General features: G+C 38.1%; 1 protein-coding gene, 1 long non-coding RNA gene and 1 pseudogene across 2 annotated transcripts; 2 read left to right on the forward strand and 1 right to left on the reverse strand.

Moving 5' to 3' along the window:
* Positions 1-2,224: 2,224 nt before the first annotated feature.
* Positions 2,225-8,568, reverse strand: LOC117620933 (annotated as a pseudogene).
* A 1,807-nt stretch (positions 8,569-10,375) lies between these two features.
* Positions 10,376-10,839, forward strand: LOC117620700. Its single transcript, XR_004584836.1, has 3 exons — positions 10,376-10,530; positions 10,654-10,715; positions 10,782-10,839. It is a non-coding gene; the product is annotated as an uncharacterized LOC117620700 (long non-coding RNA).
* A 4,674-nt stretch (positions 10,840-15,513) lies between these two features.
* On the forward strand, positions 15,514-16,257 carry LOC117622624 (vegetative cell wall protein gp1-like). The gene has a single exon (XM_034353370.1). The coding sequence runs from the start codon at positions 15,612-15,614 to the stop codon at positions 16,161-16,163; it is 552 nt and encodes a 183-aa protein (XP_034209261.1). The 5' UTR covers positions 15,514-15,611; the 3' UTR covers positions 16,164-16,257.

Below are 16,257 nucleotides of genomic sequence, written 5' to 3' on the forward strand. Positions count from 1 at the left end.
TTGTGCAAGTTGGACGTTCTTGATATCCACCCTCCAACTTGAGGGGGAGTGTTGGAAATTAGGAACATTATTAAATTGTTATTTAGTTTCCTTTTATTAGTTGATTGTAATTGATTTGGAGTAGTCTCCAAGTAACCTAGTTCTCCTAGTTAAGCTTGTAATATCTCTATAAATACTTAGCCTTTTCGCTCTATCAATAACAACTGAGAATTATTCTTCTTAACAAAATCTCTAATTTCACAGTCTATACATTCCCTCTGCAATGGGAAATTGGACTAAGGTAATGATCCATTTATTAAAGCTTCAATACTCTCTTCTTTTTTTTCTATCTGGAACTTAAAGCTTTACTCCATTTATTTCCTTATCCATAATGGATTAGCAGTTTCTGATTGGTCCTGCACATTGTCTATCCTCTTTTGAACCTGTATGAACTCTTTAAAAATCATCTAGACATGCACCCATGAGTTCTCACTAATGCAATTATGTTCTTTGCTTCAATGCCATCGTGTATGGTCTTCTGGCCAGAAAGTCTTTTGAAAGACTTGCTTTTTATATTAGATGAATTGCGGAGCCAGTATTTGAACATATGGTTTATCTTCAGAATTATGCAAGTTGTTTGTGGCTTCAGGATTCTTTTTTGAACTTCCTTTTATTTTACTTTTGAGGCCTCAAATTTCATATAATATTTATAAAAAAAAGTGGTACTTCAATTTTGGGAAATTTTATGGAAAGTAAGCTGGTTTCTATCTACATTGGGCTTGGACATGAATTGTTCAGCTTATGGCATGTTGCATTTGATTTCAATAGTTCAATGGTGCATGCTGAAAGCTCTCATTTGGATGGAGATCAAGTGGCCACGGTATCAGATGGTGTCTCGGACTTGCAGGATTTACGAAGAAGAATTAAAGCTATTGAAAAGGCAATGGTGGAAAAGGAAAGGCATTTTTCCGCAAATCAGATAGAAAAGAAATTCGGGGATGGGGTTTGGTAACACTATGAAGAAGCGTGAAATATCTGGCTCAGGAAATGAAATTCTGACAAAAGACATCATCCTTGATCAGATATCAGAGTGTTCATCCTATGGGATAAGCAGAAGAGACACCATAGAGGCTGATGGTCAGATGCTTGAGTTGTGGGAAACCACTGACCAGGATGCCAGCATTGATTTGATGGTTGGCAAAGGCCAGAAGGTGGACGCTGTACCAACTGACCACAGTCAGACTCACTGAAGCAGTAAAGGAACACAAGAATAAATATTCCTCTTCAGAATCATTGGTTGAGAAGGAATTGGACATGGACAAATTAGAGATCTCTAAAAGATTTACAGAGCCCCGTCAAGAAGGCAACAAGAGAAGGATTCTAGAAAGACTTGATTCTGATGTACAAAAGTTGACAAACCTTCAAATAACCGTGGAAGACCTGAAGTGGAAGGTGGACATTACTGAAAAGAGCAAAAAGGGCAAAGGTATTGAATTTGAAAACGTGAAGGGACAGCTGGAAGAAGCTGACGAGGCCATCACTAAGTTGTTTGATGTCAATCAAAAATTGATGAAGAACGTTGAAGATGGTCCTCTGTTCTCTGATGGAGCTTCTGAGGTAGTGTCGGATGAAAGTTGGAGTGTGAGAAGAAGGAGACTTTCAGAGCAAGCAAAGGAAGGGTTCGAAAAAATCGGGCGGCTTCAGTTGAAGGTGCAGAAACTGCAATTTCTTCTACTGAAACTTGATGGTGAAAAAGAAAGCAGAGGATCAACAAGGATCACGGAGCGGAAAACAAGAGTTCTTCTGAGGGACTCTATAGCTATGGTGGCAATAGAACCAGCCAGAAACGCAAGAAAGCGCCCTTCTGTGCATGCATACAGCCCCCAACCAAGGGAGATTGAAGCAATGGAATTTCATGGTCCCATAGTTTTAAAGTATTGATGAGGCATTAGTTTTGTCTCATTGTCCTAAGTTTTTTCTTTTTAGAGAGCTCTACTTGTTTTGCATATTTTATAGAGAGGAGTATTGGGTCTTGCTTAGTTTTGAGATCCTGCTGTAAATGCCAGGCCCCATCTTCTAATCAAAGCAAAGGAATTTTTTTAATTTTTTTTCATAATAATATTATTTTTCTTTTACATATATATTGCTGCTTGTCTTACTTTTTGTTAGTAGCGAGTTGTATGCCGCAGCTTAAAATAAAAATGTTTTATTTTTGTGGGATATCTTTGGTGTTACAAGTTCCGTAGACTCTGACAAAATGAGCTTGCATTCTACTTTCTAAGCCGCCATACAAAGATGGCTGATTCAGAGTGTCAAAAACATACATACATTTCTTTTATGCAAGTCAATGTGAATAAGAGAAGCAATTCAGCATTTCATGTCGTGTATGGCTGGTGCCGGTGAAATTGTGGAAGCAAAAAATTTTACAGATTGAAACCGTTCCAAACTTCCAACTCATTTAAACCAGATTGGCAGAACAAGAATCACTTCGGTTCAGCGGTCTGCTTGCTGTGCAGCAAGTGTTTCACTAGGATATCCCTCATAGTCCTCCCCAACGGATCAACTTGCCTACAGCATTGTTCGCCATCCGAGTCATGATGACCAGATAAAGCAACATCTGGTTGTAATATATCTCCACTGTCAATTCTTATATTATGAAGTAAACAACTTACCAAGATGATGCTCAGATGTTTCTGCTTATCGGGTCTCCACATGACCTTGTTAAGGATTCTCCAAGTGCCCTTTAACTACAAGAATGCCGTTACTGCAAGTGACCTTGCAGCCCTATGCGCGGCATTGAAAGCGGAAATGGAAGCAGAGGATAGCCAACCCCACCAACTAAGTATTCTCTAATCTCTACTCCTCTAGATAAAGTTCTAACATTTTCATTCAAACGCTGTCCACCTTCACAGAGCTTGAAAAATCCTGAACATTTCAAAAGTCTAGACACCGTCATGCCACCGTCATGCCCCCCAGGCCAACCACTTACAATGTCAAGAAACCTCAACTCATGGTCAACAATTCCCTGCAGCAAGAGCATGCTGTAGTTGTCCTCCAGGTCACAACAATCGTCTGATGTTTGAACAGTAGGAAGGGTCATAATGATGTGTGTACCATCTATGGCTCCACAACAATTGGGCAATCCAAAGGCTTCTTCAAGTTTGGACTTTATTTGTTCCATTCTGTTGGAATCAGGCCACTTGAGATGGTGCTTGGCACGTTCTTCCAATGCTTCAATGAATCTCCAAGTCACCTGAGAAACTGTGGACTGGCCTACCCCGAAGGCAGCTCCCACTGAGACTTGAGACTCACCGGATGCCAGCCTTCTCAGGGCGATTGCAACCTGTTTCTCAACACTAAGAAGCCTTCTATGTTGATGAGACCTGACGGCGGCCTCGACAGAAGGCCTTCTCTTATAAGGGAACAGATATAGTCAAAAGTCTTCTTTGAGACCCCAAAGAAATACTTAAAACCTTCCTCCTCATCATTGGATAGTGAAGAATCTGCACAGATGAATTACATCACCAAAACAAAATAAAGTTAAGTTATCATGGAAACTTCAAAACAGAAATCAACTCGAAAAAAGGTTTTAAAAAAATCTACAAAAAGGGAAATAGGAAGACAGAAAAACTTGCTTCCACATAACAAGCAGCAAAGCCCGACTATGTGTTTCTGTGCCTGTACATTCCCCAAGTCTGATTCAATGAGGATTTCCAACTACTCATCCAACTTAGGCCAAACCAGATTCCTAACAATTATATACTACTTTTACAGACTAAAATCTCTATTTCTCCCTCTAGTAATAACTTTTCGACCACATCTATCTCTTTTCGGATGCAAAACACATAATCAAAAGCCAGTTTTTGTATAGCGGCCATCAAAAATTGAAGCAATTTCATAATTGAGCTAAAGTCAGAAAAAAAATGTAAAATAAATAAAAGGACCCGCCTAGCGCCTAGGCCGATTTTTCCAACAGCCTAACTGAACAAAAGCACAGTTTAGAGGTTTTGAGCTCTAATTATGAACATCATTATCGCATTTAACATTACAGAACAAAATCCACCACCTGTTCTAGATTTCTGTGCATCATAGATTTTCCAAAATAAGCAAAATATAAAGATAATTTAGTTAAAACTACAAGTAATCTGAATGCATTCCACTAAAAAGCAGGAAGCAGAGTAATTGGAGATTGAGCTTAGTGAAAAGAAAAACCTTGGGTTGAAGAAACTATCCCACCAGTCAGTCTGTAGCTTTAGGCTCGACTGGAACCAAGCTTAATTTTTTCTTCAATTTCCTGTCTTTCTTGCTTTTTTTTTTATTTCTTGGGTGGCGCCATGAGAGCTCAAATGAGGAATTGCCCACCTCTTTGTTGGCCTTGAACTAGAAGACTTTGATGGGATTGGGAAGTGATTCAGTGAAGCGAGCCAGGCAGGGAAGGAAATGTAAAGCTCGTATAGCCATTTTGGCCTTTTTTTAATAATATATAGTATAGCCGCATGGCTATACTGGCATATTTTTTCTTTTTCTTTTTTTTGCAATATTTTTTTACTGATTTCCATTTATCGATAAAAGTATGTTAGAGCATTATCCATTACTATTTGGCCATTACCTGAGTCTCTATTGTCTTCTTTTGATTTTTTACTTTTCCAAAGTTATTACCTCTGTAAAGAATTTAGCATTTTCTGTTTAATACTCGTATTATACACTTATGTATGTATTTTTTAGTAATGCTTTCGTTTTTCGTACAAGTCCTAAAAACTTGGTAAAATACACATTTTTTTACCAATTGCAACTGGGGGCCAAGTTCAGGGACATCTACAGTAGATAACCCTAAACATAAATATGGAGTTACGGCCTAATAACAATGTAACTGACAACTGACCATTTTCTATCATTAGTATGATTAACTATTGTAACTGAAATAGTATTGTAACTCTCTAATACTCCCCTGCAAATCGAACGCGCACAGCGTAACAAGATTTGAATGAAGAAACTACATGGTGATGGAGATTGCGGCAGTAGTCAGCTGTAGTAGTCCAGTAAGTAGTCAGCTGTAGTAGTCCAATAAGGGGAACTAAAAAGAAGAACTCCAATCTCCATAGTTGTAATAGCGGCATGAGAGAAACAAAGTAAACATAACACCCATTAAAAGGCAGCAAGCGAAGGAGAGCATGGGCTCATGGAAGGAAGGAATAAAATGACGGGCTGACATACAAGTCAAATGTACCTAGGAAACAACACTGGGCACCTGAGAAACATAACGCTACCTAGGAATCACCCTCTAGGTAGGATAAAAAGAAATAGACAATGTTGTAAAGAGGAATGAGAAAGAAAAATAATTCAGACAAATGCCTTCTTTTTTTATATAAATATAATAAAGATGAGGAATGGAAACAAAAGAAAATTCATCACATGGAAAGCAGAAAGGGATGTGTGCAAAGAGAACAGAAAGAATATTTGAAGGGAATAAAGGGGTTAAGAGTGCATCACACCAGTAGAAGATAGGAGGTGAAACCAACTTTGTGACACAGAGAAAAGAAAACAGGACCATGGGCAAGTTTGAATTTCAAAGCACCATGGAAACAATAAGGTATGGGCAAGAGAAACCACGGGGAAATAGAGAAGTAATAAAGAAAAGGGTTTTTAACTGTAGACGTCCCTAAACTTTGCCCCCAGTTGCAATTGGGTCCGTGAACTTTTTTTTTAAGCAATTACATCTTTTAACTTCACAAGTTGTTCCAATTGGGTCCTGCCATCCAAGTCGATCAATTTGTCCATCAAAATGAGGGGTAAAAGCGTCCTTTTGAGCTGTAGAGGTAATTGTTTTAAGAGTTTTTAACTGTAGAAGTCCCTGAACTTTGCTCCCAATTGCAATTGGGTATGTGAACTTTTTTTTTAGGCAATTACATCCTTTAACTCAACAAGTAGTTCCAATTGAGTCCTGTCATAATAGAGTCCGTCGAGTTTGATCGTGTGAATGGCACGTGCTCTTGTTGTGAGGGGTATATTGGAGTTTTCGTCGTTTTGAGACAAAATCCAATTTGGGATTGGGAATAGGGGGAAAGCGTAGTCTCTTTAAGCCGCTTCTTCACGCAGCTTCGACCCAGAGTTGCCATATCTCATTGTGAACCCAGCCACCAAGCTTGGACAGTGATGTGAAATTGAAAACAAATAAAGAGTAAAAGAGCTAAAATTTGTGAAACCACAAAAGACAGGTTTGATGAAGAAGTTGAAGACCGATAGCTCGCCGAAGAACTTCTCAATCTTCTCCACGCCAGCGACAGTGGTTTCAAAGGTGTTGTTGGATTTGGCCACGTCGACCAACATCGTGGCGTAGCTGGCGGCTGCGGTGGCGTTCTGGGTTCTACGGGTTAGGAGATGGGGGATGGGTTGCAGGTTGGGTTGGGATCTGGGTTTTGAGGGGGTGGGCTAAGGAAGAGGGAGAATGAGCTGCGAGAGAGAGGGAGAGACAGAGAGGGAGTGCTGAAAAAGAGAGAGAGAGAGAGAGAGAGAGAGAGAGAGAGAGAGAGAGAGATTCTATTACAAAAAGACTCAATTGGAACTACTTGTCGAGTTAAAGGATGTAATTGCTTCCAAATAAAAAAGTTCATAGACCCAATTGCAACTGGGAGCAAAGTTCAGGGACGTCTACAGTTGAAAATCCTTAAAACAATTACCTCTACAGCTCAAAAGGACGCTTTTACCCCTCATTTTGATAGAGAAATTAACAGACTTGAATGGCATGACCTAATTGGAACAACTTGTGAAGTTAAAGGATGTAATTGCCTCAAAAAAAGTTCACGAACCCAATTGCAACTGGGGGCAAAGTTCAAGGACGTCTATAGTTAAAAATTCTAAAGAAAAGATCATGACAAAAGGATAGAGGCCCCATAGAGATTAAAATAAAGAGGGATGATTGACCCCAAAAACAATAATAAGAAACAAAGGAGGAAACCAAGTGAGATAGAGAAAGGAAAAGAGAGTGGGAAAACAGATAGAGATAAAATCCTTTAAAAATAAAGATGAAAAAAGGAGAGACAAAAATAGAGGAGAAAAGGTAACACCCATCAAAAGGAGAAAGTAGTCAAGAGAGGGAGAGAGAACACAAGATACGAGAGACAACCCATGAAAAAGGAAATGAAACTCAAGATGCCAGAGACAACCCATGACGGGGAGAAAGAAAACACAATTAAAAAGAAGAGAAGAGAATACCCCAATAACATAATCGAAGTGACGCAGGGCTGAATCTCAGAACAAACAGTCCAGAGAGTGTTGATAGAGTAGTCCAAATAAAAGGCTCAAAGAACAAACAGTCCCTGGCCCAAAAAAGTGGACAAACCGATCCACGTCTTGAAATTTACAAATGGAGCCTTTTATTTTCAACATTACACATATACCTTATATATTTACACTAGAATGTTTCAAGGAAGGAAGAGTGGCCTGTATAGAGGAATTATGAGCTGTGGAGGGAAGAGATGTGCCACGGAGTATCAACTATGCGACAATGTTACTGAAAGGGCTTACCCGCAAGTGTCCAAGCTATGGTGGAGCCATGATTTGAAGGAGATATTTGAAGTTTAGACTCCATAAGCAATTCAGCATTTTGCAGACACATTTTCTGTTTCAAAGAACAAATAAAAGCTCGATATCGTTGTTGTATTTATGTATTCACAGCTTAAATACATGTGTGTTTGATGTTTTCTGTATTATACTTGTCTTTCTTCGCCCTTGGCTGTACTTTTGATCAACCCTAATTAGATCCTTTATTTATACAGAAATAGTCGTGTAATGTGCAATTAATGTGATCTGAAACCTCTTGAAGGTGTATCAAATTCCTCTTATTTATGCACTACTATATCTTGTTAGTTTAATTGGTGCATTTGAGGAGGAAATTAAGACATTTTCATTCTCCATATATGCACAAACCGCGTTTTTCATGTTAAACATCTTCTTGTCTATATACAACCAGGACACCTAAGTTCTTCACAATTTCTAACAAATTCCAATTGGAAAAACTTTCCTTTTATCAAAGGAGAAAATCTCCACCACCCCATGTCCCTTCAAATCAGGAGGTCAACGAATTTTCTTAGAAACCAACCAAGATCTGTTAACCAAGTCTCTCCTCAACGTTCGTCCAAAAAAAAAAAGTCTCCTCAACGTTCCTATATAAAAATCCCTCTCCCTTCTCTCCTTAAACCCATCCTTTGCCTTTCAACTTTTCAAACCCTAAACCTTCTCTCTCTCTCTCTCTCTTTCGATCAAAACAAAAAAAGAAAAACCCTTCTCTCTCTCTACAATGGCTCAGTCCACCAACGCGGTTCTTGTTCTGATGGCTGCTCTTTTGGTGGCCTCAACAAGGGCACAATCCCCTACATCTTCACCAACCAAGTCACCTGCAGCTTCTCCATCAAGCACCACAACATCAGCTGCTCCTTCTCCATCGAGCCCTCCACCTAAGGCTGCGTCTTCTCCTTCTCCATCGAGCACTCCACCTAAGGCTGCCGCTCCCTCTCCATCCACCACTTCACCGGCTGCTAGGGAGCCCACTGCCGACTCCCCGCCTTCTCCTCCCTCATCTTCCTCTGTCATTTCTCCGGAGATTTCTCCCTCTTCACGAGAGGCTCCCGCACCCGGCCCTAGCAGTGCCGCTTTGAATAGGTTTGCAGTCACCGGATCTGTAGCAGCTGGGGTTTTCGCTGCTATTTTGGTTATGTAGAGCACAATCAAACTATAACTCTGTTATGGTGGCCTACGGATTTTCAAGACAAGTCATTATTACTTTACGTGATATTTGTTGTTTGTTATATTCAAATTTATACAAATTAAATTTGCTTATTTGTATTAAATTTAATAGTAAATTGAGTTTAGACCCATAAAATTCATTTTAAATCACCTACAACCCTTCCCTTTATTTTTCTATTTAAAATAGCCATTTTTAAAAAAATAATACTCGATAACTAGGATCCAACTAAGCTAGTTACCTAATACAACTTAAAATATGATTTATTATATTTTTTGGATTCCAAAACTACCCCTATTTATAAGTTAATGTGTTATGGGGTTGTAACTAATGACACACATTCAATTTGGAAAGATCTCCAAATAGTTGTAATGGATTTTGGAATTAATTTAGAAACTTATTTGAAATTAAATATTAAATTCAACATTAACGTATTAGTAATTTGTAGATGATTAACATTTTGGTTTATTTAATAAAAAAATTATGTTGTTTTCCTTTTATGAATTATACAACTAGTAATCTATTTTATTATAGTTTTATGAATAATAGTGTACATTCTAATTATGTTGAAAAATAATTTGATAATCTATTTATTGTTTGTTTTTTGAAAAACATTTTTTTTTAAATGAACCTATTTTTTCTTTAAATAATGTACCTATTTTTTCTCAAATAATTTGATCATCTTTTTATTGTTTGTTTTATGAAAACAATTTTTTTTAAATGAACCTATTTTTTCTCTCCAAATAATGTACCTATATTTTTTTTCTCTAATAATGTACCTAGTAAAACAATTTACTTAGTATAATGAACCCATTTTTTGGCTAAATTTTGTATCTATTTTTTTCTCTAAATAATGTACCTATTACTTGTTTTATGAAAAATTATTTGATAATCCATTTATTTTTTGTTTTATGAATTTTTTTAATTTTTTCTCTAAATAATGTACCTAATTTTTTTTTTAGAGAATCTATTTATTTGATAATCACCTTCCCTAGAGACAATGAAATTAAATTTTGCAATACATCTGTGATCTGGCTGTTGTTCAAATTAATTAGCCAAAACCACACTAGCTCCTCTCCTAAACCTAAACCCAAAGGCCTAGCGGCCTAACTTTCTTTGTTCACCGGCTCACGTAAAGATACAATATTGTCCTTCAACTTTGATAATACGCAATTGCTTCTTAGGCAAGGTTTTTGAGTTTGAGTCATACCATCCATATAGCGTGTGTGGAAAAAAAAAAAAAAAAAAAAGATAATACGCATCCACCATTTCCATTTCTGGTCACTAATTAGCTAACTAGCTAATCGTATCTAATTATTAGTTCCCTTGTGCATACAGCCCAGATATATAGAAAAATCAAGACCATTGATTTTTATTCTATATCTTGTTCTGATGTCCCATTCAGAAGTTTATTTTTGTCACCGACCCAGTGATGGTTTTTGCATGGCCATAACATTCATAAGTAACTCAACTGCCCATACAAGTATTGGTTGAATCCAATTAATTCAAAGAAACATAAATGGGAGGGTCTTTTTGCGTAGTCAATTGCCTAGCTTCCCTTGGATTCCAATGGATGTCCCATATGCATGCACGCATACATACGTGTGTGTGTATATATATATACATGCCAAAAATCGCCTTCGTCTTCACTTGAATTTTCTATACTTATATACATCTCAAAACCTTATTAGATTGACAAATTCTAAGGTTGGTGAGGCCTGAGGCTGACATGAGAAACTCAATTTCTCAGACAACCTGTTGCATATTTTTCTTCCTTGTTCTCTTGTTCCTTCACCTCCATAATGTTGAAGGTAAGATATGGTCATGAAAATAGATCTCTTTTTTTCTGTTTTGGGTCTAAATGAAATATATAGTCTTATATTTGTTTTTTTGTTTTTTTTTTTACTAAATCGTTTTTTTTTTCTTTTCCCAAGGAATAATTCGCCCTGCAGGGGCACCAGAAGGATCTTCAGCAACTGGCCAACATGACATCCATGTGGGTATATAAAAAAGTAAGTTGAATTAAGGTTTAAAAAATGTGAATTAATATTGTCAAACACAGGACCAAGGAGAAGAGTTTGGGGTAGACTATACTCCTCCAAGTACACATCCTCCAGTCCAGCACCCTCCAATATTAATGCATAACCCAGATGATGAAGATGATGAGTTCAGAGTGGATTATGCTCCTCCAAGGACACATCCTCCACGCCAACCCCCTCCGATGCATAACTCAGGTGGCGAAGATGAGATTGGGGTAGATTATTCTTCTCCAAGGAAACCCCAACACATTAATACATGAGTCAAGAGTGATTGTACAAGACAAGAAGAATTTCTACAACCATATATAGATGAATGATGAATTACTAGAATAAATTTCTAAGGAACTTTATGGATCCCTAATGAAAGTATATAATAATCATCTTTTTCTTCTGTTTTATAATTTCTTGATATTCCTTGATATAGACTTTGAAGCTGGATTATATTTATTTCTGCTTAAACAAAAAGTAGTAAAATAGAGCTTTATGCTTCTTGAGTTTAAAGGGAGGGACAATTTATTTCTCTTGAGTTTAGATCTCTCAACATACGTACTAATTAATATGAATGCAAAATTCATGGACATGGTCTCGATATAGGAAGAAATCCCTCTTTAAGAATTTTGGGGGTGATGTTCACACTATCACATAGTGTTACTCATTCAATTAGCAAACCATGTGATTGATATTTAATGAACTTAAGTATACATATACATAATAGACGTATTATAACATGAGTGGATTGATAACACCATAAAACGATCTGGCCATCACGCTGCCGACTCACATACGTACATGGTAGTTACTTGTCTAGGCAAAGCCACAAAAAGGAAGGAAGGCAACTTATGTTGTACATAATCAATTTATCAACCTATAGACGATGTTGGTGGGTAATTGGCCATAAATTAATGATCTATTTAAATTTGGTTCGTTTGTTAAGCACATTGATTAATAGGATTGATTTCTTTTCTCAACTGATTATTAGTTATTCTTTGGACAACTCATATTATAGATCCTTTAATTATGCAGTCGTGTAATGTATTATGGATACATAACAAGAAATCAAATTTTTGTGTTGGCCAAAGCATTCTCAGAATATTGATCGGCCTCTCCAACTGCCAAAACCATCCTCCCAAGACACAAACCGTGCTTTGCTAGAGTTGTTAAAACGATTTTTAGAAAAACTTACCTATCTCGGTTATGTATACCGATTTTCTACTAATTGATACATGTGATGAGAGAGATAGGTGTAGAGTACCGGCACACCCAAGTATTTTCTCCACAATCTCCAAATAAATCCCTTGAGATTCGGAAGGTCAAAGAAGTTTCTCAGAAACCAACGAAGATCTGTCAACCAAGTCTCCTAAACGTTCCTCTATAAAAATCCATCTCCCTTCTCTCCTTAAACCCATCCTTCGCCTCTCTGCCTCTCAAACCCTAAACCTTCTCTCTCTCTCCCTCTTATACCCTAACCTTCCCTCTCGCTCTCCCCCTCTCTACAATGGCTCCATCCATCCATGTGGTTCTGGTTCTAATGGCTGCACTCTTAGTGGCCTCAACAAGGGCCCAATCCCCTGCATCATCTCCGTCCACATCTGCTGCATCTTCTCCATTGAGCACTCGACCAACAGCTGTTCCTTCTCCACCGAGCACTCCTCCAAGTGTTCCTTCTCCACCGAGCACTCCACCAATGGCTGCATCTTCTCCTTCTCTATTGAGCACTCCACCAATGGCTGCATCTTCTCCTTCTCCATTGAGCACTCCATTGAGCACTCCACCAATGGCTGCATCTTCTCCTTCTCCATTGAGCTCTCCACCAATGGCTGCATCTTCTCCTTCTCCATTGAGCACTCCACCAATGGCTGCATCTTCTCCTTCTCCATTGAGCACTCCACCAATGGCTGCATCTTCTCCTTCTCCATTGAGCACTCCACCACTCCACCTGCCGCCGCTCCTTCTTCATCGACCAGTACTCCACCAGCCACCGCTCTCTCTCCATCGAGCACTTCACCGGAGGCAGCTCCTTCTAACAAGCCCGTTGCTGACTCTGCCCCTTCTCCTCCCTCGTCTTCCCCTGTCATCTCTCCAGAGGTTTCTCCCTCTTCCGACGTCTCTGTTGAGACTCCTGTACCTGGCCCCAGCGGTGCCGATTTGAATAGGTTCACTGTTGCTGGATCTTTGGCCGTTGGGACTTTCGTTGCTGTCTTGGTTATGTAGAGGACAATGCACTACAATGGTGGCCTACGGATTTTAAAAAACACTGCTTGACCCTTTGCAAACTTTGCAAACACATTAGGGTCGAACATTTGATTATACAGAAATGAGTTTGTACACATGCTTAAATTATGATTTGGAATAATGCACTTGGCAAACTTTAAATTCTCTCTTCATTATATTAATTTAATTTAATACTGCATATGAAAATTTATAGCACAGTGTGATTGATAAGAGAATATAAAGAGACGTTTCTTTATATAATTACTACTTCAATTGGCTACATGACATGATCACATCAGCCACCACATAAGGTGGTCGGCTAATGTAGTCAATCGTAATTGTGTATATAAATAGCATTAATATTACTATTTTATATAATGTTAAACGTGTAGAGTTTTTCAATTTAAAACCAATTTATACAATAAAAGGACAATAGAGGACATAGTAAATTGATCCTAGCTCCGGTATGATTAGGGCTGAATGTTTCAGATACCAACATGCATGGTATGTACGTAGTCTATTTACATTCATCTCCTGTTTGTATTGGCTTATGAATTCATTTTTCCCTTTATTTTTCTGTCTGACTAAAAGCAAGGTTAATTACTTTTTTCTCCAAAACCCGTATGTTTGTAGAAGGGAAGGTTATGAAAGACAAAAATCAATTCGTGTCATTATTCTTGGTTTTTCATCTGCTAACAGGCAAAGATATTCACGAAAGTTTTCTATAAAAAACTAAACATGGCAAGCAATTATTTGTTAGCATATCACAAGCGCCATGTATTTCCTGGGGCAGCCAACCCCGTCTGGGCATATGCTGCCTTCGACATGGCTGAGACAACGGGTTGCATGCATCATGCATGAAGATAATGTAGCATACATACATGCAGTGTCTAAAGCCATGGGTTGACATGACATGTGCATGGCCAATGGCCATGATATATAGGTTACCAGCCATGAGGCAACTTAATTATGTTGGCATAATCAAACAAGAACAAGTACTTGTTTTAAGTGATATTAATATTTTTGCATGTGATGGTATCGTGTGATTCTTTTTTATTGTATAGTATTAATGTGTATATATATTTATAAAGTAAATTTAGGTTTTAGTCCAAAAAAAAAAAAATTTCTATTATATTAGTATAATATTGGTAACATCACAAACCTTACACTAACAAATTTCTCGAAATTTAGGACCATTACATTGGGCATGTCTACTCAACATCAATGGTATGGGAAGAAATAGAATAGTATAAATAAAGAATGGGAATCATATCAACTAGGAAGGGTAGTTGATCCAATTCCTATTTTTTTGGGTATTTGATTAATGATTTTTAAGTAGGATCCGCATATTTAATGATTCCTTATGGGTAAGTAAACGCATGGAAAGCTCAGAATGAAAATCATTCCCCTTCTTCTCATTTCCATTACTTATAAGTAAATGTGCCATAAGATTTGAGGGGATGTGATTAAGGGAAAAAAGGAATGGGAATCGTGTTGACTACCCCTTAGTTGATCTAATTCCTGGTTTTGAGGCAGTGGCGAACCTATTAAGGAGCAAGGAGGTGCAGCTGTACCTTTTTTTGCTAGAAAAATCATTGTGGGTGTTTCAAATTGCCCCTTTGCTCAGTTGATGGTAGTGCACAGTTGCACAGTGCACAGATTGCCTTATTTTCATTTTCAACATTTAAGTAAATGTCTTTGTCCTTTTACTTTCATTTATTTTTATATTACTCCATTTACTTAAGTTTACCATGTAAATAAGGAAGTACCCCCTATTTGGATTCAAATAAAAATACTAGAAAATCAAATTCCTGCCAAATCAAAATATGGAAAATCGGTTTTAGTGCAAAATATGATAATGATGGCATATTAAGTCAATATATACTTCATAATAAAATCTCATAAAATTAAGTTTTCTTATTTGATGTGTAAGGAATAACCAAAAATTATATTGAGAAAATGATTATTTCAAAAAATCATTTTCATACTTAGTCCATATTTTTACATAAAACAATTTTTTATGTATGATATGAATGCATGAAGGGACTTAAGGTCAATCTAAGTAAAAAGTCTTAGAAGTTCAATCCACAAAGAGTTTTTAGCCTTTCAAAATTGTATCTCCACTAAAAAATTTCTAGGTCCCCCAGCGTTTTGAGGGGATGTGATTACAGATTTTGAGGTGAGGTCTCCACTTATTTTTTTCATTCCTTATTGCAAGTAAACACATGGAAAATTAGGAATGGAAATCATTATCAACATACACGTGGTTTGCTATAGTTGGGCAAAATAAATTATAATTTTAGATTTTTTCCCAAGTTGGCGACAATGGTGCCATTTTAGTTACGTTATCGGTGTCATGTGACGGTTTCTAATAACAAAAAAAACATTCCTTATATACATCAAAGGAGAGAATCTCCACCGCCCAGAACTCCCTTGAAATTCGGAGGTCAAACAAGTTTCTCATAATCCAACGAAGATCTGTTAACCAAATTCCTCACTTTTCTTGTATAAAAAGCAACTTTTCTCTCCTCAAATGACATCAACCCATCATTTGCCTCTTGGTCTTCTCTCTACCTTTTGAGAGAAGTGCCAAATTCAGAAAAACAAACAAACAAAAAAACCCTAACATTCTCCTCTCTACAATGGCTCGCTCCAGCGCCGTGGTTTTGGTGATCATGGCTGCTCTGTTGGTGGCCTCAACAAGGGCACAATCCCCTGCATCGTCACCATCCAAGTCCCATGCAGCTTCTCCATCGAGCACTCCAACATCAGCTGCTCCTTCTCCGTCTAGCCATGCACCTAAGGCAGCATCTTCTGCTTCTCCATCAAGCTCTCCTAAGGCTGCATCTTCTGCTTCCCCATCAAGCTCTCCACCTTTTCCTTCTCCAGTGAGCACTCCACCTTCTTCTTCTCCTTCGAGCACCCCACCTACGGCCTCTCCTTCTCCATCGAGCACTACACCAACTACCGCTCCCTCTCCATCGAGCACTTCAACGGAGGCTGCTCCTTCTAGCAAGCCAGCTGCCAACTCTCCGCCTTCTCCTCCCTCGTCTTCCCCTGTGGCCTCTCCAGCGATTTCTCCCTCTTCGTCTGGATATGCTCCTGCACCGGCCCCTAGCGGTGCCGTTTCGAATAGGTTGGCCGTGGCCGGATCTCTTGCCAGTGGGGTTTTCGCTGCTGTCTTGGTTATGTAGAGGGGAACGGACTAAACCCTAAGCCTTAAATCATAAAATATGTTTCAATTGTCTATTTATTGTATTTTATTTAAATTCTATGTTGATATGAATA

The sequence above is a fragment of the Prunus dulcis genome, chromosome 3 (assembly GCF_902201215.1).
Source record: "Prunus dulcis chromosome 3, ALMONDv2, whole genome shotgun sequence".
In the NCBI taxonomy this organism is placed as follows: Eukaryota; Viridiplantae; Streptophyta; class Magnoliopsida; order Rosales; family Rosaceae; genus Prunus; species Prunus dulcis.

Bases quoted from the DNA above. Each gene is read 5' to 3' on its own strand.
- LOC117622624 (XM_034353370.1), top strand. From the start codon at position 15,612: ATGGCTCGCTCCAGCGCCGTGGTTTTGGTGATCATGGCTGCTCTGTTG.